This window comes from Hippoglossus hippoglossus, chromosome 24 (genome assembly GCF_009819705.1).
Source record: "Hippoglossus hippoglossus isolate fHipHip1 chromosome 24, fHipHip1.pri, whole genome shotgun sequence".
Lineage (NCBI taxonomy): Eukaryota > Metazoa > Chordata > Actinopteri > Pleuronectiformes > Pleuronectidae > Hippoglossus > Hippoglossus hippoglossus.
Genome location: NC_047174.1, coordinates 1,539,274 through 1,561,102, shown reverse-complemented (window position 1 = coordinate 1,561,102; position 21,829 = coordinate 1,539,274). Strand labels below are relative to the sequence as shown.

Below are 21,829 nucleotides of genomic sequence, written 5' to 3'. Positions count from 1 at the left end.
GTCCAGTCTTGTCTCTCTCTCTTCAGGGTAAATACAGCTTCTCTAATTTGCATCTGTGTTTTCTGGTTTTCTGGCTCCAGTGAAAAACAAGAGAAAAGACAGGAAGGGACGACCCGACATGTTTTCAAAGTTTCATGTCCCTCTGGGAATATAATTATCTGGTCCTATGGAAAGAGCATTGTTGTTTTTCTGGTCTATTTTTCCAGATCTTTATCCTTCTTACCTTTTTATCTTTTTAAAAACACAGCAGGGTTCGTACTGATGCAAGCGAGAGGCAAAGTTAGTGTGTGTGACGTGTGTATTATTCAAAATAAAACAACAAACAGCCGCTGAGGGGGCTCATTAACTATTAAAGCCTATTATCACAAGATCAAAATTAAATTATCTAGTTTTATTACTTTCTTTTAGATGAAAAATATGTCACACAGGTGGAAATTCTTCTACATTAAGTAAAGAAACATCTTTAAGTAAAATAGACACTGACCTCAGACATTAATTCGATTTCTTTTCCTTACATTAGTAATTATAAGTTTCACAAACATAGTTCCTATTGTCCAATGTTTGAACTCGTCATTGACTGTACATTGTAAATAGCGTATTATATTGATAATTATTATTATTATTATTATATTGATAATGTGAACTACGAGCTCTCGTCCTCTTTTCTGCAGCTTTGTAACACGTAGAATAAAATGTGGAGCTTTAGTTTCACATCATAGTTCAGTTCTAATCATTATCATCTGTGCATTGACTTCTTTGAGTGTTGACTGAGTTTTTCTGAAGACGACAGGTTTCATTTCAACACATATCTTTAATTAACAAAGTATCAAAAACAGAAATTGACGGATCACAGAGATGGAAGTACACATTGGTAGCAGCGGAGCGTTTATACCTGACAGCCTGTGGTTTATTCATTTGGACGCTGATGCCTCCAGCAGTTGGCACAACAGAATACACACAACTCAGTGCTACGACTCGACAATTAACAGCCACAACCACAACGCACACACTTTGAACACACGCAGACGCCTGCGTCCCTTTGACCGTGTGACTCTCAGACACACACACGATACACAATAGAAACCATCTTCCACAATTCAACAACCTATTTATTTCCCTTCTCTTGTTGTAATATGTACGGATGTTGTTCAGCCTCGCATGCACACACAAGTTTCTGGACAATTTGCACCTATTTGCAGTGATTGGTGCTCGACAAGAACAATGAGTCTGAGTGGAGGACCGGGCCAAAAGGTGACGCAACACTTCTGATACCTAGCTAACGATATCCAGTGAACACAACTTTCAAACCGACAAATTTTAATAAATACACTATTATAAAATAACAACCTATATATATTTTTTTGTTGCTATGTCAAAACCAAAGGAGGCATCTGGTGTTTATATACAGTAGCACAGAGTCAATGCGCAGTCAATACAATATACAAGATTCTCGGTAGAAAACACGTCTGAAAAATAACACTCATGTAGCTTCATCGTCACAGAGGATGTAAAAACAACACTAGGTGTGTTTAAGAGGGAACGCAGTGATAATTAAAGTGTACTTGTGAAATTACACGACAATCTTCCCTACGGCACATCTCCAACATTTAAGTAAAGTAAAGTATCGTCTGCATATAGGAGTATATCGGCATTTATACTGTGTGTTAGGTGCAGAGTCACAAACCCTGCCTGCAAATTAAATTTCCCTTTTGCAACTGTTACTGCTACTGCGGTTGACAGCCCACAACCTGACTTAGGCTACATCCTTACTACTGTGTTTCCATATGTAAACAGCATCTTCAAACTAAAACGATCTCTGTCCACACGAGCAGTTTGATCCCCGTCACGTTGAAAAGGAGCCGGACGGAAAACGAAGCGGCGTCGATGCAGCCTCACACTCTCTCAGAGGTTAGCTGTGAAACGAGGCAATAAAATAAACTTACAGTGCGACTTCTACAGCCAGCGTGCAACCTGAGTGGTTAGTGGTAGCAGCAGACGTAGTAGTTCATGTTGTATAAAGGACGAGCAGACAGGGTTAATACAACAACGACAGTTTCTTAATAAATATACAGATTTTCATACAACAAGCGCAAACAACATTGCTTTTGAAGTCAGTGTCTCGCAGCTCAAACTCTCTGGTGCGTGTGTGCACGCTCACATGTCGTTCTGTAACTACGTTCTTTGTGGGTGAACAGATAAATCGTGTGCCTTGATCACCATGAAATCACTTTGGTACAAAACTCAGACACTAAATCAGACTTTCATCTATTCAAAATACCTGTAAATAAAAAAGACAATCAATGATCATTTAGTTTTTAGTGCTTTAGCATCGTCCTTGGCCCTGACTGTTTGAAACATGCGACGCATGTCAAGGTGCTGTCCATTGTATGTCAGCTGTCCAATCAGGTTTCAGAGAGCCGGGGGGGGGGGGGGGGGGGGGGGGGTCACTCCCTGTAGCAGCAATGTGGATGCTGAATGAGTCCGAGTCCGAAGCTGGCGTCCGGCACGTCTCGTAAGTCTAAACGCTCTGTGCCACATCAGAGGCAGCGGGTGGGAGCATCGTCCCAGAGAAGTCGTGAGCTGCTCATAGGTGACCGGGACAGTGAATGTGGTCGAGGGTCAGGAGTCCTCCGTCGAGGGGTGACAGCGTGGAGAGGGAGGAGAGGGAGGAGATGGAGGAGGTGGTGGAGGCGGTGGAGGAGGAGGTGATGTTGTGGAGTTGTAAGGTGCTCTCCTTGATGTGCTGGATGAAGAGGTTCCTCTCGTCCTCGGGCGTCTGGCCGTTCTGCGCTCGCACGATGCAGGTGGGCCGGTGCAGGTTGAGCATGTAGACGAGCTGCTGCTTCTGCTGCTTCAGCTCCTCGATCTGAGCCTTCAGGTCGGAGTTGACCGACTCCAGCTTCTCCGACTCCTGCAGAGACAAGGACGGAGATCAGTTCAGACCTTCCTCTAATGCTTATTTGTTAAATCATTCGTCTTTGTGATTTGTTGAATTAGAAATGTTGTATTCAATGTATTCATTTCAAACTTTGTTTCATCGGGACATTCATTAAAACTTCTTCTTGACATTTATGTTTGGGGTTGAAAACGTGGAGAAGGTTTGATGTGAACTCGGTTAAGTGATGAAAGTTAAAAAGTACCTGCTGCAGAGTATCGGTCTTCTCCTTCTTCTTGTTGCGACACTTTGCCGCAGCGACCTTGTTCCTCTCTCTCCTCCTTTTCCTCCTGTCATGCTCCTCAACCACCAACTGAAAACCAGAGAGAATTACACACCGTGAACATTTTACCCTGCAATAAGCCAACGCTCTCATTTGGTAAAACCACGCCCCCGCCTGTCGTATAGTTTCCCCTCTGACTCACGTACCTCTCTCTTGACCCCGGATCCTCGGGCAGGCTCCTCGAAGGCCCGGTCCGAGCTGGAGCTGGCCCCGTCCGAGCTCATGTCCACGCTGAGCCCGTTGGACAGGCGCTTGGTCTGGATGGCGAGCCGCAGCTCCTCTTTCACGATGGGGGTGAAGTTGGTGAAGTCGTCCAGGGTGAGGCTGCCCGGCGGGGACAGGCAGGGCACCAGGGCGGAGCAGCTGATGTCGGCCAGCGAGGGACCCGAGTGCTGCAGCATCATTCTGGAAAGAATCAAACAGATCCGTGTGAGTCACTGGGAATACTTTGGACTTACTCACAGGAAAACAAACTATAGTTACCAGAAAACAAAACTAACATTTAAAAAGAGCTTCTGAAGACGGGGAGGTGGTAAAAAAAATACATTAAAGCATGAGAGGGTCACAATCAAGTTAAACCACAGACAACTTATTAGGATTCACTGTAATATAAGTGTTTAATATGTGAAAATAAATAAAAACAAAGATGTAAAATGCTGCATGAGAGTCTGGAAATATTCAAACACAAGATGTTGGGTGAGTTTTTCTGTTTAAAAGTCAAGATTTTATCTTCTACAAGGCAACAAAATATATATCTGCCTATTTTTTGAGAGCCGATGTCATAAATACTTTGAGATAATCATGTATAAGTGTTTGTTTAGTGAGCGGAGCAGTGACTCATGGAGAATTATGACGAATGGTTTGATAAGATGATTATAAGGTTCAGCTCAGTGAGACCAAAACAAACACAGTCTGTATCACAAAGGGAAAATAACATGAGAAATAATATATTTATGTTGTTTTTTCCTGAAGTGTTTTCATAAGGAGCTCTGTAGTTTTTATGTTTCTCAAAAACTTGATTAAACTTAAAGGTTAATTCAAGTTATATCTGTTTTTATTATTATTATTATAACTGTGTTTTTCATTTTCATTTTCCAATTCATCTAAAGTTGATATTGATTTTCAGTGTAAGTTTTGTATCATCTCTATACATATCATTTTAAAAAGTGAGAATAGAAACAGTTGTTGTTCATCAATTTAACCTCAGAACCTTTAAAATCAAACTTCTGTTCTCTCACAAAAGTGATTAAAAACAAACATTTAAGGCATTTTAAAGAAAATACTGTAGTTTTCCATGTGAAGTATCAACAAATATGAGAAAAACAGCAAAATAAACTTCAGTTCTCTAAACTTGAAGCATTTTAAAAGTATATTCATTTATTTACCTATGTATTCGTGTATTTGTCCTTTGTCACCTAATTAGGTTGTTGGGCCTGTTGATGAGGTTGTGATATAATAATGTTGTGTTGTGTTTTTGTCTGCTCTTGTGAGTGAGTTGTGTTAAGTCTCTGTTGTTATTAAAATGTATAATAAAACAATCTGTTCCCTAAACACATCTATGTCGTTTTAAAGAAAAGCCAACAGGTTCTTTAAAGTGTATTGTTTTCCTTTGATCTAAATTACTGTGATGTGAAACACGTAAAAGACATAAATCACAAATATCTGTTAAAACATCCATAAAAACTGTTATTAAATCAAATCAACTCTTTGAAGTGGAAGGTTCCAGCTGAAAGTCAGCGTGAGAAAGTCTCTGTGTCTCTGAACGAGATGGAAACGAGAGGAGCGAGTTGAGAAGTTTGTCTGAAGTGTCCCGGGACATTCGAGAGCGCACCGGGGCCGCTCCGCTCCTCTGCCCGGGACAACACAGCCTCCCCGCGGCCTGGGGCAGGAGGACACACCGCCTCCTCCTCCAGCGAAGTAAAAGAGGGACCTACCTGTGTGAGGTGTCAGTGGCCGGATGAGACGAAGTGAAGTCGGGGAAGTTTTCCTCTTATTGTCGCTCGGCTCCTCGCGCTGCTCCGTGCGTAAAAGTTGCGCTTGTGTCTGACGCGTTGCATCACACGAGTATTTACAGCAGCGTGGAGGGGGAGTGGCCTGATGACGCAACCAGGAATGTAACGAGGGAGGGAGGGGCGAGGGAGGGGTAGAGGAGGGAGGACAGAGAGCAGAGGGGTGACGTCATCCTATTTATAGACGGCTGTGGCTGCGATGATGCAACTCAGCAAGATGGAGTCTGCGCCATAACAGGAGAGACCTCCCTCCTCTTCCTCCTCCTCCTCCTCTTCCTCCCTCCCTTCCTCCGCTTCTTCCTCCACTCTTCCTCCTCTCATCCCCCTGCCTCCCTCCTCTTCCTCCTCCTCCTCCTCTTCCTCCCTCCCTTCCTCCTCTTCCTCCTCCACTCTTCCTCCTCTCATCCCCCTGCCTCCCTCCTCTTCCTCCTCCTCCTCCTCTTCCTCCCTCCCTTCCTCCTCTTCCTCCTCCACTCTTCCTCCTCTCATCCCCCTCCCTCCCTCCTCTTCCTCCTCCTCCTCCTCTTCCTCCCTCCCTTCCTCCGCTTCTTCCTCCACTCTTCCTCCTCTCATCCCCCTGCCTCCCTCTTCTTCCTCCTTCTCCATTCTTCCTCCCTCCCTTCCTCCGCTTCTTCCTCCACTCTTCCTCCTCTCATCCCCCTGCCTCCCTCTTCTTCCTCCTCCTCCATTCTTCCTCCCTCCCTTCCTCCTCTTCCTCCTCCACTGTTCCTCCTCTCATCCCCCTGCCTCCCTCTTCGTCCTCCTCCTCCACTCTTCCTCCTCTCATCCCTCTCCCTCCCTCCCTCCCTCCTCTTCCTCCTCCACTTCTCTTCCCCTCCTCAATCTCTCCCGATTCTTTTCCTCTTCTTCCTCACTCTTCACTCCCTCTCTTCTTTCCCCCTCCTCTATTCTCCCCTTTTTACCACCTGTCCTCCTCCTCCTCTCCTCCCCTCCTCAATCTCAGTCTCTTATTCTTTTCTCTGCTCCATCCACCCACAAGCTTTTCCTCCCCCCCCCCTTTCTTCCTCATCTCTTAGTCTTCCTCTTTCATCTGTACTTTAACTTTTAACTTAATTTAACTTTTGAAAACTTTATTTAACTTTTAACTAAATTTAACTTGTATCTCTTCTTCTTCTTCTTCTTCTTCTTCTTCTTCTTCCTCTTCTCCTTCATCCGTTTCCTTCTCTCGTTCTCTTTTCTCTCTCCATCTTCAGGTTCTTCTGTGGTTACATCTCATCAGTATAAAACCAGGTTCCACACAGAGACACATTGATGTGTTGTTTGATTCTTGACATTGTTTTAAATCCTGACGCTTCACTCGTCGGTAAGTGAAGAAACTTCTGATGTTTTGTCCCCTGATGGATTTATTCGCTGTGTCTGAGCTGCTCGTAAAAACTGACTGTGGCCGTGAAGTGGCTTTACTGTAATCTACCACATTCTGCGTCTTAATGAGTCTTAATCGGTTGATCTTCTTTGCTCGCCGGCGGGAACAGATGGAGGATTTCCTGAACGCTGCTGTGAGATGGGACAACTTTATTTTACTGGAAATAGAAGTTAGCAGCTGGTTGTAATGGTACAAGTGAGATTGGTATCGGTAGCGGTGCTTATTTTCCTGGAGTAGTTTGTCGGTAGCCTAACGACAAACCACAGATCTGCTGTTAACGCCAGGTCAACTTGGGGAAATCTCAAGTTTGAGGTCGCCCGGTGACTTTTACGATTAAACCACCCGATCGTGACCTCTGACCCTGACAAGCTGCACAATTACAGTAACTGAGGTAAAACGGACCCTTCCCTTCCTCCGCCACCTCTTTTTCCTCATTTCCAGTTCAAAGCCTGTGACGGGGCGCCTCCTAGAAGCGTCCGGATTCTGCGACTTTCACTTTTGCCACCTCCACCGTCTTTCTCAGAAACAAAACAGAGTTCAGAAATTGTGAAATGTGGAAATAGGCTCATATGTTGGCTTTACCCGAAATGAGCCTCGCAACAGGAAACATGACCTTGAACCGGGACTGAACTGACTGATCTAGAAACTTCCATATCTGTTGTCAGTGTGTGTGTGTGAGACACTGTGTGTGTGTTTGTTAGGGTGTGTGTTTGTTCACTCAGCCTGGATCACACACTGTTTCCAGGGAAGCCTTCACACTGAGCTGAAAACACGTCCATGTTGATTTTCCACTTAGATAACTCAGCTGTGATACACCTGCTGCTGTAAAACAGTTAATGATCAACCCGACGGTGTTTCCCTGCTCAGACGCTTCAGAAAACCTTTAAATATCCGCGTTGCTGATGGAATTTCTTCGTCAGGTTTCAGGGTTGAAAGTTTAGAGATGAAATGAAATCACCGAGTTATGAAAACATGAAACATCTGTTCTCAGGAAGAGTTATTTTTGGCTCATTGTGAAAACTGAAAACTTGACCAATTGTGAGGTAGGACGACTGATTTCGATTATTTAAATTGTAAAAGTTTAAATCTGGATTATCACATGGAATGAATTGTTTTAATGTTTTCACGTTGTCTTGAGGCAATTTCTTCAAATTTGGTTGAAGTGTCAACTTGGACTCAAAAACGTACTGAATCGATTTTGGTGGTCGAAGGTCAAGGCACAAAAATTCACTTGAACTCAAGGATGAAGTTATTAGAACGTTGAGGTCAAAGGTCACTGTGACCTCATGAATTTCGTACTCATATTTCTCTGGAAATATGGTGGTTGAGACTTCCCTGGTTGGTGAGGAAAACAACCTCTGTGCAATATTTCTAGTTTAACCAACAAGATGCCATATATGGTTTGGTTTTGCAATTGTCGAGAATTTCAGCCTCAGTCGAAGAAGTTTGCGTCACTCATGAAATATGAATATATAGGCTGGACTTCCTTAAAAGCTTCCGTTGTAAAATACATTGAGCACATAAATGTGACATGTCCGGTTTGTCACCGCTCAGCCCAGAGCCCCACTTCAGCTTTTTAGTTCTGGTTTTTCTTTTGGTTTTGATTCATGTGAAAAGACATAGATGACTCCAGTGTTACTGGACGTGTGCCTTGTGGACTCTCACCCACACAGACACACACAGAAACACACACACAGACAGAAACACACACACAGACAGAAACACACACACAGACAGAAACACACACACAGACAGAAACACACACACACACAGAAACACACAGCGTCTCTCTCTCTCAGGCCGCAGACACACGGGTGTTGAAAAGTTTATGAGGTCAGTGTGGTGATCCAGATTGATGCTCCGCTGCGTGAAGTCATCGCTGACCCTGTCGACTATTAATACCAAATGATCGGAGCGCTAACCCGCCGGCTAAATATTACATTCTCTATTTTTATATTTGAAGGGTTTGTTGCCAGTGCAGCTGTGTGTCGTTTATTTAAAAAACACTTACAACATTTAAGATTTCTGAATATTTAGCTGTGGGATTTATGATTCGAACACTCTCAGAAATCTGTTTTCATGTTGATTTTAAATGGGATTTCAAACAGGATGTAAAACTGGTTCTATTTGGTTTGAGGAAGCTTTTGATCGTAAAATGTATTTTGTCATGTTTTGTTGCATAATTTCCATGAATCAACAAATGATGAATTAACTGACAGAGAGAAAATGAACTATTACATCAGCTCAATACAAGAATCCTAACTAACAGGGATGAGTTGAGTCTCGTCCTTGTACCCACACCTGAACTGTACTGGTCTGACTGGGCCGGTCCTGAGCTGCTGCTCTCTCTGGTTGTTGCTCAAGCATCATCTCAGGAAATCTCATCATGTTCATTGGTGTCATTTTAAATCAAGTCAGATTTATTCATGGATGACGAGTTAAATACAACAGGTGTTCAGCCAAAGGGATTTTCAAACATGGTGAAGTGAAAACAAGAAAGTAAAAACTCTGCGAGAGGAAGATTCAATAAAAAACACAACGAGACATTAGCAGAATCAATTTAGGTTTTTTAAATTAAAGAGAGTAGGACAAGGCCTAATGTGACGATTGCAGAGCTTCCGGAGAAAAGCTCGGTCATTATAAGAAGTTATGTGTTATGTGTTATATGAGAATTCACTTTCACCTGTTGAGCTGCAGGGTGTGTTTGCTTCGTGGACCTTCCACCTCACAGGACGGGAGATAAGGAAATAAACTGTGAGTTTCACTATGAGAGAACAACATCGGGTTGTCAGGGAGTTTCTCACTCTGAGGTCCTGTGGAAGAGAAAGTGAAAAGAACCAGAGGCAGTAAGGGGCAGAGGAGGCCTCAGGAAAACACTTGAATTCCATCAGTCGCTCCAGAGAATCACACGAAGGTTCGTTTATTCAGTCAAGTTCAAACTTTGTTGTCAAATTAATGCCGATTTGACAAAAGTTCAACCCTCAGTTTTATATATTTTACTATAATTTAGATTATTTTTCTCTGTTTAAAGTCCCACTGTCATAATGAGCTGGTGACTAGTGATTGGTCACATTTGTTTTATAGCTTGTGGTTTTGTATTTTGAGCAGTTTGGATTATTGGGGGGTTTCTTGTGTGAAAAGAACAAAACACATCCTGAAGTTATTCTGCTTTTGTTTGTTTTTGGTGCCGTCGCCTCGACTCTCAGTTTCCATCTTATGTTGTTAGAAAACCTCAAAAACTGGGACGTTGGTGAAGTCGAATCTGGGTTTTCTGGTCACCATCCTCAGATTTTTCAGCTTTTCAGATGAAAGTGTTTGTTTAATTAGAGTTTTCTCGTTTCCCAGCATTGAAATGTTGATGGTAACTGTTGTTGGAGGAGCTGGAGGCCCATCAACGTCCCGGTGTCTCTTCCCGGTCCCCTGCTGGTTGCCCGGTAAATCCATCGAGAGGATGAGAGGCTTTATTTCCCGGAAAGGAAGAGGGTGACGTAATCAGCTCCTGGAGGAAGAGGAGGAGGATGAAGATGAGGAGGAGGAGGAGGAGCTGTTGTTCAAGACTCTGCCGCTATAGAAAGGTTGTATAGAAAACTTGTTCCGCTGCAACAGATCACAAGACCACCATAATGCAACCGTTAATAATAATCATCAATATATATAATGTAATGGTGATAACATTTTAATATTTTATAAACTGTTAAATAAGAAATCATATTTATTTGTTAAATCAGTATATCACACTTTATATTTTATAACAACATCATTTCTCTTATTTGTTAATTTGTCATAATATAGTAACATTTATTTATTTATTTATTCATCAGTGACCTTCTTGTTCTCACTCCAGATTACGTCATCTCTTCCGGGAAGCAGCGGCTCTTCCTCCTCCTCCTCCTCCTCTATTTCTTCCTCTCCATCACGGGGAATCCGGGAAATCCCCCCCTCCCTCCTCTCTCTCTCTCTCTCTCTCTCTCTCTCTCTCTCTCCCCTCCCTCTCTCTCTCTCCCCTCCCCCCCTCCTCTCTCTCTCTCCCCTCCCTCCCTGTTTCCAGCATCACGCCACAGATGATGCTGCAGGGTGTGAAACAGTGATGGATGTCTTCATCTTCATCTTCCTCATCCTGCAGCTCTTTACTGTACATGTCAATGTGCTGAACGGCCGCGGATCCTTTGCACTTTCGATCTGAGTGATTCATCTCGTTCCTGTAAACGGAGCTGATGACGGCGATGCAGTGATTCTGCAGGTTCACGCTGCTTCGTTTCATTTCTACTGTTTATAATGTTTGTGATCCTGTTGAATGGGATTTCACGAAATGATCTAAACATTAAATAACAGATCGAGTAACAGATTATTTTATCATACGGCTGAATTTATTACCTCATTAATTAGATTAAATTTGCTTAATGTCTTTCGCTTTTCGCTGATCAAACAAAACAAGAACTCTTATTAAAAAAGATATTTTCCCTTTTTCCTCTTCAACCGGGCTCTGTTGTTGTAGTATCACAGTATCATATTCCCATAGTATCACAGTATCATATTCCCATAGTATCACAGTATTATATTCCCATAGTATCACAGTATCATATTCCCATAGTATCACAGTATCATATTCCCATAGTATCACAGTATCATATTCCCATAGTATCACAGTATCATATTCCCATAGTATCACAGTATCATGTACAGTATCACATAGTATCAGGACATTATCAGTTTGCTCTAACTGCTCAGTGAATGAGTCAAAAGAACAAATACACAATATATCATTTAAACAAGTTTTTAACTGGTTATGAAACGTCTCATTTTACTATGAAGACACGAGTGAGTCCTGGATCTTTTTGTTGTTGGTGCAGTTTACTCACTTTTCACTAAATGAAAGTAAAGATGGATTTATTTGTTTATGTGACTCTGATAGTTCAGATCGTAGGTTTTAATGACCCGTGGCTGCAGCTGTGATGTAGAGTTTATGTATAAAGTATCATCACTGGGTTGTGATGAAACCTGAACCCTGGACCTTCTTTGTGTTTCACTCACATCAGGGACCAGACTTTGTTCTTCTCAGGCTTTAAAAACGTTGTCAAATCTCTACGGCCGTGACACGGACACACACAGAGGTCGTACCCGTGCCCCCCCGATGTGAGGATGGATTGATGCGGTGATGATTCGTCACAATAAGACGACGGGAGTCAGACTCATGATTCAGAGTTTAAAACAGGCCCAAGATCAGAAAGTAACAATCGGCAGCTTCATGCGACGCGTCACGAACTTTGACCTCGATGAGATTGTGATGTTGTCTTCTGTGACTCTTGGGGACATTTTGAGACGGCGTTGTGTGTCTCTTGTGTGTCTCTTTATGGTTGTTTTTCTCTGTTGTCACGGTGACGGTTTCCACGTGTGGTTTTCTGCGTCTCTGTGGTCATTCTGCGTCTCTCTCTCTCTCTCTACCGCTGCTTTCATGCACTGAACTCTGGGTAATCTCCTGATGATATGATCATTTTCACTTGTTTTGCATCTTCTCTAGTTGTGTTTTGTGTCTTTTTTGCAGCTGTGGTTTTGATTCTCATTCCATCCTTTCACTGCCTCTGCGTTGTTGTGTGAGGCTTCATTATTTTGTTCACACTTGTTCTGCATCTCTTTGTGGTTTGTTTGAATCTGTGTGTTTTCGTGTGTTATCTAATTTGATCATCACACTTCCGTTCTTTTTTGCTCTAGATCTGAATCTCGCTTGTCGTTTAGCTTCCCTCAGGTTTACGATCACTTTCTCTGGTTTTGCTTCTCAGCCGCTCGCTTTGCTTCCTCTGTTGTCTTGAGGCGTTATTATAGTTTTGATTCTCTCTTTGCATTTGATTGATTGACTTTCCGACAAGTTAAAAGTCACTTCATCCAGAGTTTGTGGTTCTTCACTCACACAGAGCTTCTGAAGTCTTCCCTGATGTTAGATCTTTTCCGTACAGTGAGTGATTGTGTAATGTGTTGTGTTAATGTGCTGTAACAGTGTAACGGTGTGTAGTGGGTCAAAGATCACACACTGCGATCTCATATAAAAAGTAAACAGTGTGATTCAGTGTTTCCGTGTCAGACTGATTGATTTCCATCGCTCTACGTCTCTTATCCTGTTTCAGTCACGTGATCGGTGCAGTTTGGATGAAACTTCTGTTGAAGGCAGCTTTTAGTTTCTCTTCACACAGATAATTTGTTGTTGTTGTGATGCAGACTTCGAAAATCACAGACCACAGTAAATGAATTTAAAACAACGAGGGTAAAATAAAATGATATAAAGAATATTAGAGTATAGAGTCGACGGGATAATGTGGCAGAATGAAACTGATCTCAGAGTTGAAGTCACTGCAGATTATCTGAATATTTTCCCTTTGTTTGAGTTTAACTCGTATTCTGCTGCAGTGACCCAGTTTCCCCCCCCAGGGCTCATTCAAGTTTAATCTCTTTCACACACACACACACACACACACACACACACACACACACACACACACACACACACACACACACACACACACACACACACACACACACTTCCTCACTGCTTTCTAACCACAGAACATGCAGTCTGCAACAGAACATTATACAACTGAGCAGGAAGAAGTTCAGAATGAAGCTCATCATTTCAAACAAAGAAAACATAATTACACTGTTAATAGTAATTATTATTTATCATTGACTTCCTGCTGCTGCTGCCTCCAGGTTGAAAACTTCCCGTCATCTTTCTGCAGCTGATTTTCTGTCCCTTTGTTTCTTTCTACCTTGCGAGTTACGCTGCAGATCCAGGAACTTTTTAACGTTTGATATCACGGTTTTAATGTGCATGTTGAGCATTTACAAAACATTTCCAGTATGGAATGACTTCTGCCATAACGTTTTCATCCTTGTCTGTATTGGTGGAAGGATGTGTTGAGGCTGCAACACCAGATCTGATAATCCAAACCAGATTCACCCCTTCCAACAAATAATCCTGAAGTGTGACGGGTTTACAAAATAATCTCAATGCTACCGATTCAGTCGGAGCCTCCCGATCTCAAACTCTAAATATACATTAATGATTTAAACATATTTGAAATTTACAGAAACCTGCGTTAGCCAGTGAGTGAGAACGTACAGTGTTTCTTTATTTTTACAACTAAAGTGGCTTAACCATATGAACGTCTGGTATATAATAAGTTTAAACCAGTAACAGTTTGTGCTGCACAAGGTTTTTTGTCAGAAACATAATTTTCCTCTGCACCTTCACAGCTGCAGTTTAACAAAGTGCCACAAACAACCCTCCTGTTTTTGTGAACTTTGAATCTCCTTTGTTCCGTCTCCTCTTCGCTGCAGCGACTCTTTTCCCTGCAGGGATGATTAAAGTTTCATCATCGCTTTCACAGAACGAGCGGGTTCACACAAGTTTGTTCTGCATTTCCGCCGAGTGGTCGGGTATATGAGCCCGGGCTGAGGGAAGCTGCGTGAGCGGCTGATAGTGCTGGATTGTTACCAGAAGCCGTTTGTCAGGTTGGATTTCTCAACAGAGCGAAAACCACGGTTACATGTTTACGCTCAGATTGTGCAACACAGAAACGGCATGAAATTGCAAAACCTGGATGCAGAGAACAGGAACCAGCATCATGTGTGTTCACCGCTGGACTGTAACATCCTCTGTGGTTTCACTTTTAAAGGTCGAGCTCGTCGTTTGTGTGAATTTGACCTTTGTGGCTGTTAAATCAGCAAATTTAGACGATTGCATCACACACGGTTCTGACTGAGCCGATTAAAGTGGAGGTAAATGATCAGAATACAAGTTTCAGGAAATCAGATAGAAACAAAAGGAAACTGAGAACCACACACACAGAGCTGTGTTGTGTGTGTGTGTGTGTGTGTGTGTGTGTGTGTGTGTGTGTGTGTGTGTGTGTGTGTGTGTGTGTGTGTGTGTGTGTGTACTTTGTGGATGAGGAAACAGCTGTGTGTGTTTCATCTCACAATCGATTCTGCCAACACGAACCGTAAAACCTGATATGAAGCAACCGGAGAACGAGCGAGAGACGTTTACTGTCAGTTCAGGTCAGAGGAATCTGCTCGGAGATTCCTGCGTCGACAGAGACAAGTTGTTCTCGCCCTTATTTTGTCGAGCTTTCAGGAAATGACCGAGTTCAGTGAATCTGTTCTGGAATCAAACCTTTGTATCGGTACATGTGGGTTTTGCCGCATGATGTCAGAATGTCAAGATGAAGAAAGAAAAGTGCTGATTAAATACAAACGTAATGTGATCATGGCCATCACTGAGCTTGTGTGTGTGATGGATCAGATGAACGTTGTGTGCACTGATACCAGTTTTCAGATGGAAGTTCTGATAAATAACACAGAGCAAATATCTAGAGAGTCACAGTCAAACAGAGGGAAACTAAATATTCAGCCTATCATTCAATATTTGGCTTTTTCATTGCACATGATATGGATTATAAAGTTTTAAAGGAATCAACCTGAAGCCTGTTTGTCAGGCAAACACACAGAAAATGGAACAAGTGAGAATAAGATCAGATTCTGTGGAAAGTTGGAAAAAAGAAACGATGACGAGTTGTGATTTTTGAGACTTACAGAGAAGTCTCAGATATTGTTTTGACGTTTTGATGAGACTGTGTCATCATTAGAAGGAAATAAGTATAATACATAATATTTAATAAGTATGTGCTCCAGATACAGAATCACTCCCGTTTGTTTTGGTCCAGATCTGGAACAGGATCGTGTCGCCTCCGTGTTTGTGGCGTTGCAGCTGAAGCTAACATTAGCACATGGATGTAAATATAGCTGCTCGCTGACGAAGTCGGTGACGTGGAGGTTTCGGACCGTCGACCTCACGGTGAAGGAACGCAGCTCTGACTGATGATACCACGACATGAGAAATAGTTCTGCCTCTGCTACATTCCCCCCTCGTCTCTCACTACATCCTTTCTTTCCTCCAGTCAGCACTCGCTCTCTTTCCTTTCTTCTTCAACCTCTTCCCCCTTCCTCTCCTTCCTCTTCCCTCTTTTCTCCTCTTTCCCTCCTCTCTTCCCTCCTCCTGGTACATTACTCTCCCAACATGCTCCTGCTGCTCCAGTCACACTTATTTATAACCACTTCTCTACTTCAGTTAAAGGTGCGTTGCAGAATTTCCTTCAATTATCAGTGGCACAGGGGTGAAAACGTAACCTCCTTGCAGCGGTAATGATATGTTACAGAATGATGTTTTTTCTGTAATTTGCTACTAATTATATTGGGGCACTGGAGAAAAAATTCATATAATTAGACTTTAATTCAACCGTATTTAAAACAGATTTATGCAGGTTTCACGTGTTAGTTCCATCATGTTGTGGTGCAGCAGGATTCCAGCCTCTTAATGGTTTAAGTTATGACTCGTACTTTTACTTACGCAACAACTCACCGTCATGACGTGTCACTCTGACATCGAAACGAGGAGACAACAAAACAAGAAGCATGCAGAGCATCTGTGGAATGAAAACCTGTCGGGTTGATTCTCACCAAGGAGGAATGTATCTGCGTTCATGGAAAACCCTGAACGAGGAAATGTCCCATCGTGCTGCCTCGACCGAGAACAGTGAAGATGCGGCGTTGAGCTTGGTCTCAGCAGCTGCAGGAAATAAATTTCGGTCGGGCCGATTTCCGACCGATTAGCCCTCTTCGACAATCACATGGTAATAATCTTACCGCTACCGATTGTGTCGAAACCTCCCCGATCTCGAATCGTAGACATGATGGATATTTACGATAATCAGCTCCGACAGAAACCCGCGTTAGCCAATGAGAGTGTCCCCAACCAGATGTTGACAGATAGTGAGTACGTTACTGTTGGATTTCTAGATAAAGCGTTTTCATGCTGACTCATGATTTGTTGTATCGAGTGTAGACGACATGACGCGTCCATCTTGTTCATTCAGAGTCTGTTCAGTGATCGTGAAGCTACGGCTGCTAACAGAATCCATATTTGAGAAACATTCAACGAGCGGTTTAATTTCTCTTTGCTTGGTCCATGTCCCATGTGCTAACGTGGAGGCTGGCTTTACAACTTATACTGCAGCCAGCCACCAGGGGGCGATCAAGATTATTTACCTTCCCTTTCGGAAACACATCATTCATTATTTCACAGCTAATGAACTTTTTGGGAGTTTTCCTGTTAAACTGAGCTTCCCCCCCGTTTTAAATACTTTCACGTCAAATAAATCCCAAACACATTCAGATGGATGCAGAGTGTGAGTCGACGTTATCACTGGTTTCATGACGGATTTCCCATGATTCCTCTGCACAGCTGAACCGCGTCGACCGCGTGACAGCTGATCTCCGCTCAGACTGCTCCACTAACCCCCTGTGTTTATGTTTACACGGCTGTTACCGTGGCGACAACAGCTTCACGCCTCGCGGACTTCCACCTCTGGCACGACGACAGACAGAGAGAGAGAGAGAGAGAGAGAGGGAGAGAGAGAGAGAGAGAGAGGGAAGGAAGGAAGGAAGGAAGGGAAACCTCTGCAGGGGCCGCGTCCCATTCTGAAGAGTTTACATCCTGAAGTGTCTGTGACTCTTTCCTCTTTTCAAGAAACTGCATTTTTTAATTCACAATATTCTTGTTTATTTTGCAGAATTTATAAAGTTTTGTTAAAAATATCTATTTTTATTATCTTTACTCAGGAAACATTCAAATCCCGATAAATTTATTTCATGTATTGTGCATCTATAATTTACTTTATTCAAGATAATTTACTTTTTATAAAAGTATATATATATATAGCTTAAAAAATAATGGGGGAATTCCATGTGACCTTTATTTTCAAATCTGAATAAAGTTGTTTTTCTTTATTTCCCTCCCTAAACTCGCTCTAACGTTCTCGATCTGCAGGTTCGGAGCAGAGGAGACGCTGCCTCGGAGCAGGACGCTTCCCAGGACTCCCAGCACCTCGAGGCCTCGGCGCTCTTCACGTGGCGTCACATCCTTGGCGGCTCTGTGGTGTTATTTTTAGATCATGTGTAAACTGGTTTTTGTGGCCTTGGCAGCTGCAAAACACAAACACACACACACACACACACCCAGGTTTAGGTATCAGTGACGTCAGAACACTGGTTTTTATTTGTCTCATACGAGAGGAGCAAAGCTTTGAAAAGACATGACATCACCGTGTGGATATTAATAAAGTTAACATGTTACTGTGTAAATAGACTCGTAGTCATAGACGACATTTCATGGCTGCTGTCTAATGTTAGCATCTGTGTATTTATATATTTAAACATCCACAAAAACTTCCCACGTACAAAAATGGACAAAACGTCAAACTGAGGCTTGAAACCAGCAGAAACACACAAACAGGCGACGTGCCTCTGAACTCAGAGACACACGTCCACACGGCGAGATGAGGAAGTCCAGGCCTGAAAAATATGAAAATTCAAAGGTTGGATTTACATTAGAAGTTAATATTTGACACCACTTTGACGTCCAGCGTGACCAAGAGGAGTCTCTGCTCCTCCGGTCTGACGCTGCCGTTCCCTCGTTAAGAGTTAAACTTTAACTTCAGGCTTCCACTACTTTCTCACGATAACACAGATGTAACAGTTTTGTTTCGGCCGCCGTGACTCAGCGTGTTTGTCTTCACTCTCTCTCTCAGCAGCGGGAAACCGTTGATTGTCTGGTTCCTTTTTTTTCTTTCCTCCTTCCTTGCCTGAAATGACACGGCAGATTTTCGAGCTGCACACCCAGGTCACATGTGGCCGCGGTGTTGATCTACGACCTCGTTTCATAACACGGCTTCACCTCAGCTCGACAAACCTTGAGTCATCTCACGTCGGCTGTTTTCACATCAGCTTCATGTCGAGTCACCGCTGATGAAATCTTACATCACTTCATGAAATTATAGTTTCATCAGTGACTCTCGTCTAAAAGACTCTAAGTTTAAATTAGAGGCAGAAATACAAACTGTGGACATGATGAATTTGGTTTATCTAGTAAAACTTCCCACAGAGTAAAATAGTTTAGTCCCAGATTTGCCAGATCTGGGCCACAAGTGAGCCAAAGATACACCGCATGTACACCGCAAAGGCCAGAAGTGCCGCATCATTGCCAGACGTGGCCCACATCTGTACGTTGTGTGGCTATCGTCAGGATATTGATATTAATTCATCAGTATCTGCTGATGTAAGAGACAGAAAACGTGATTGATGTGATGACTGAAGCTTTTATTTACTTTATAAATTAAAAGAGTTGATTCATACAGTTCTCATGGACCTGACATCCACTGATTGATACAGTTATTGATGTTTTATTATTTTACTGGAAGGTTGGTGGTGTTAAACCCAACTAGCTTTTGTTGAAGTGTCCTTGAGCAAGACCTCAAACTTTGCCTCTAGTATGTATGTGGAGGGAAAGAATTATAATAATCAACTTATCTGGGACTTATCTGTTTTTTAAATTTCAAATAATTTCATTGTCATTTTACTGCTGCAGACACAAATATACACATATAGAAATATAGAAATGTAAAAATATCTAAAAAAGAATAGAAATTTAAAAGTATAAAAGGAAATATATAGTTAAAATATATTATACTTACAATTGTTTATTAGTGTTAGGGTATTTTATCCATCCATCCATCTCCCCCTCTCTGGTCCAATCCGCTCGCTCAGGTGAGCTGATGACATCACCTCCCCGATCAGCAGTGTGACCTCAGTCTGTGTCATCATGAATTCCTAACGAGGGATCTCACGTCGTCCAATCAGCAGAGGCCTGGATTATCGGGTAACGAGGCCTGACCGCGAGCAGCCAATCAGGTCGCAGCACAAAGATTACGGCCTGTAGTGGCTCAGGGGGAATCAATAATGTAGACACACACACACACACACACACACACACACACACACACACACACACACACACACACACACTGTCTCTACTACTACTACCGTAGATGAAAGAGAAGGACACGAGTGAGAAATAAAAGAGATGATGTCAGTGTTATTTTCCCATGATTCATTGCCAGTAGCTGTGAGTCACCAGCGATGTAAACTCGCTGTAATGCATCTGTTTACATCGTGGATCAGCTCTGATACGACGAACCTGAGCTGACCCCTCGTTTCTCGCTCTTTAGCTTCTGATCACGTTGTTTTCTTTTGTGTTTTCTGCGTCGAGGCCGAGCTCCGTTTGTTGTCAGGTGGATTTGTCATCTCCGCTTTAGGGAGGTTATGTTTTCACTTGGGTTTGTTTGTCTGATATTAAAACCTATTGGACTGATCCCCATGAAACTTGGTGGAAGGAAGGAGCTCATTATATTTGGGTGCAGATCTGGATCAGGAGGATCTGGATCAGGAGGATCTGGATCAGGAGGGATCTGGATCAGGAGGATCTGGATCAGGGGGATCTGGATCAGGAGGGATCTGGATCAGGAGGATCTGGATGAGAACAATCAGACATGTTCAGAGAACTGCTGTTTCTGAGTCTGTGTGATTTGGTAAATAAAAAAACTGATCTAGTGAATTTGAACGTGGTTTCATTCGGAGACTCGGTGGAGAACTGGACGTACTCGATTGGACCTGATTCCTGACGACTCATTTTCGAGTGCGACTGAATTTAAGCTTCATCGTGTGTCGTCTCACCGCAGGAGGGAGAGAAGAGGAATCCGATGCTTCCCGACGGTGGGATGAACTTGACTAGTCAGAATTTGTGGTTCCGTCTCCAGTTAAATCGTCAACACGAGTCGATTTGTCAAAATCAGCGCCGTTTTTTTTTCTCATTGCTTCTGCGTGAAATCAGAAAACACAGTGAAAGTGAAGCCAGGACACGATTCAAAGCCGGATCTGGTCCCGACACAGTGAGAGTCGTCACGTAACAGGAAATAAGGCAATTACTACTGTTATACAAGTAATAACTATAATTATAATTCAATAATTATAATTATAATAGCACCTTTCAAACCACAGGAGCAAACAGCTTCACAAGATACAAATGAAGAATTCAAGTCAAATAATGGGGGAAGAAATGTGCTATTGGTGTAAAATTAAAAAAAACAAATTATCTGAAACCAGAAACTTGAACTCGAGCAGAGTTTTGACCTGAAACATGATTTTAAGAAGCTGACGTCACCGATGATGCTGGAAAGAAACGGAGGGAAAGTTTCAAGCGCTGACTCGTGACTAAGAGCACGTACCAGCGGTGATTCTTCAAACACCTGATGCCAGCTCAGAGATCACATGACCTGTGGCTCAGCAGGTTTTACCGAGAGGAATCAAAACTGCTGATCGTCCCGGTGGAAGTGACACTGATACCGCACAGGAGCCGTTCCTTCATTGTTCTGTGCTGGATTTGAAACTTCACGTGAAGAGGAGGGAGGTAAAGACAACAGAACCTGTTCCGTTATGTTTTCAGAGACTCAGACGTGAGCAGCCTCACGCAGCCGACCGGTGAGAACAGACCTTCAGCTCGACTGGGGGGGGGGGGGGGGGTTTCCAGCTCAGTGCCACAGACGATCAGTGGAGCGTGAACAAAAAGCACAGAGGGGTTCAAACAGTGACACGCAGTCATGTGCTGCAGGAAGAGCAGAACCTGTTTGTGCTTCTGCTGAACGTGACTCACGGTTACTCAGCAAACAGAGGCTTGTCTTTGTGGCACAAGGCCTCCATTCTGCCACTCGCCGTGATTCGGCATGTTTACGTGAGAGTCGCGTTCTATTTCGGGACGTAAAAGGGATTTCGTCAGCGAGCGGGTCACAAGGTCGTGAGGCTGCAGCCGATGAAACTCAGACACGTTTATTACACATCTGACTGACAATGAGTGTGTGTGTGTGTGTATGTGTGTGTGTGTGTGTGTGTGTGTGTGTTCGTTAGACCTTGGTAATGATAGTTTTGACCTTTGACCTTGACCACACGACTCTTATCAGTTAATCTGTGAGTGAACGTTTGTGCCAAAGGATTCACCTTCACTCGTCCTTATAAGGTAAAATATCTGAAAGGGTCACAAGAGAGGATGATGTCATCTTTTGAGTCACTAGGAAGAAAGTGAATGTATCCAAGCGCACATGCACACACACACACGCACATAAACACACACACACAGTTTCATTTAAACTTGTAAATTTAAAACGTGTTATTGTGTTATTGTGTTTCTTTCCTCTCAGCTGCTGCGTTGACCTTTGCGCTCGTGTGCGACGTCTCTGTTGTTTTTCTCTTTTCGTACGTCGGCTCTTTCCACTGTTTGCTCT

General features: G+C 42.9%; 1 protein-coding gene across 2 annotated transcripts; it reads right to left on the bottom strand.

Moving 5' to 3' along the window:
- Nucleotides 1-2,152: 2,152 nt before the first annotated feature.
- atf3 (activating transcription factor 3) lies at nt 2,153-5,301 on the bottom strand. Of its 2 annotated transcripts, none has more exons than XM_034580171.1 (5): nt 5,153-5,301; nt 3,365-3,623; nt 3,141-3,248; nt 2,562-2,911; nt 2,153-2,523 (listed from the first exon to the last, which is right to left on the bottom strand). In XM_034580171.1, the coding sequence occupies exons 2-4, from the start codon at nt 3,620-3,622 to the stop codon at nt 2,585-2,587; spliced, it is 693 nt and encodes a 230-aa protein (XP_034436062.1). In that variant the 5' UTR covers nt 3,623; nt 5,153-5,301; the 3' UTR covers nt 2,153-2,523; nt 2,562-2,584. The 2 variants fall into 2 exon arrangements, with proteins under 2 accessions (XP_034436062.1, XP_034436063.1); XM_034580172.1 differs by having other exon boundaries at nt 2,573-2,911.
- Nucleotides 5,302-21,829: the final 16,528 nt, after the last annotated feature.

Bases quoted from the DNA above. Each gene is read 5' to 3' on its own strand.
- atf3 (XM_034580171.1), bottom strand. From the start codon at position 3,622: ATGATGCTGCAGCACTCGGGTCCCTCGCTGGCCGACATCAGCTGCTCC. The intron at 3,249-3,364 runs GTACGTGAGTCA...TCTGGTTTTCAG, and splicing joins GATCCGGGGTCAAGAGAGAG to TTGGTGGTTGAGGAGCATGA. The intron at 2,912-3,140 runs GTACTTTTTAAC...TTGTCTCTGCAG, and splicing joins AGACCGATACTCTGCAGCAG to GAGTCGGAGAAGCTGGAGTC.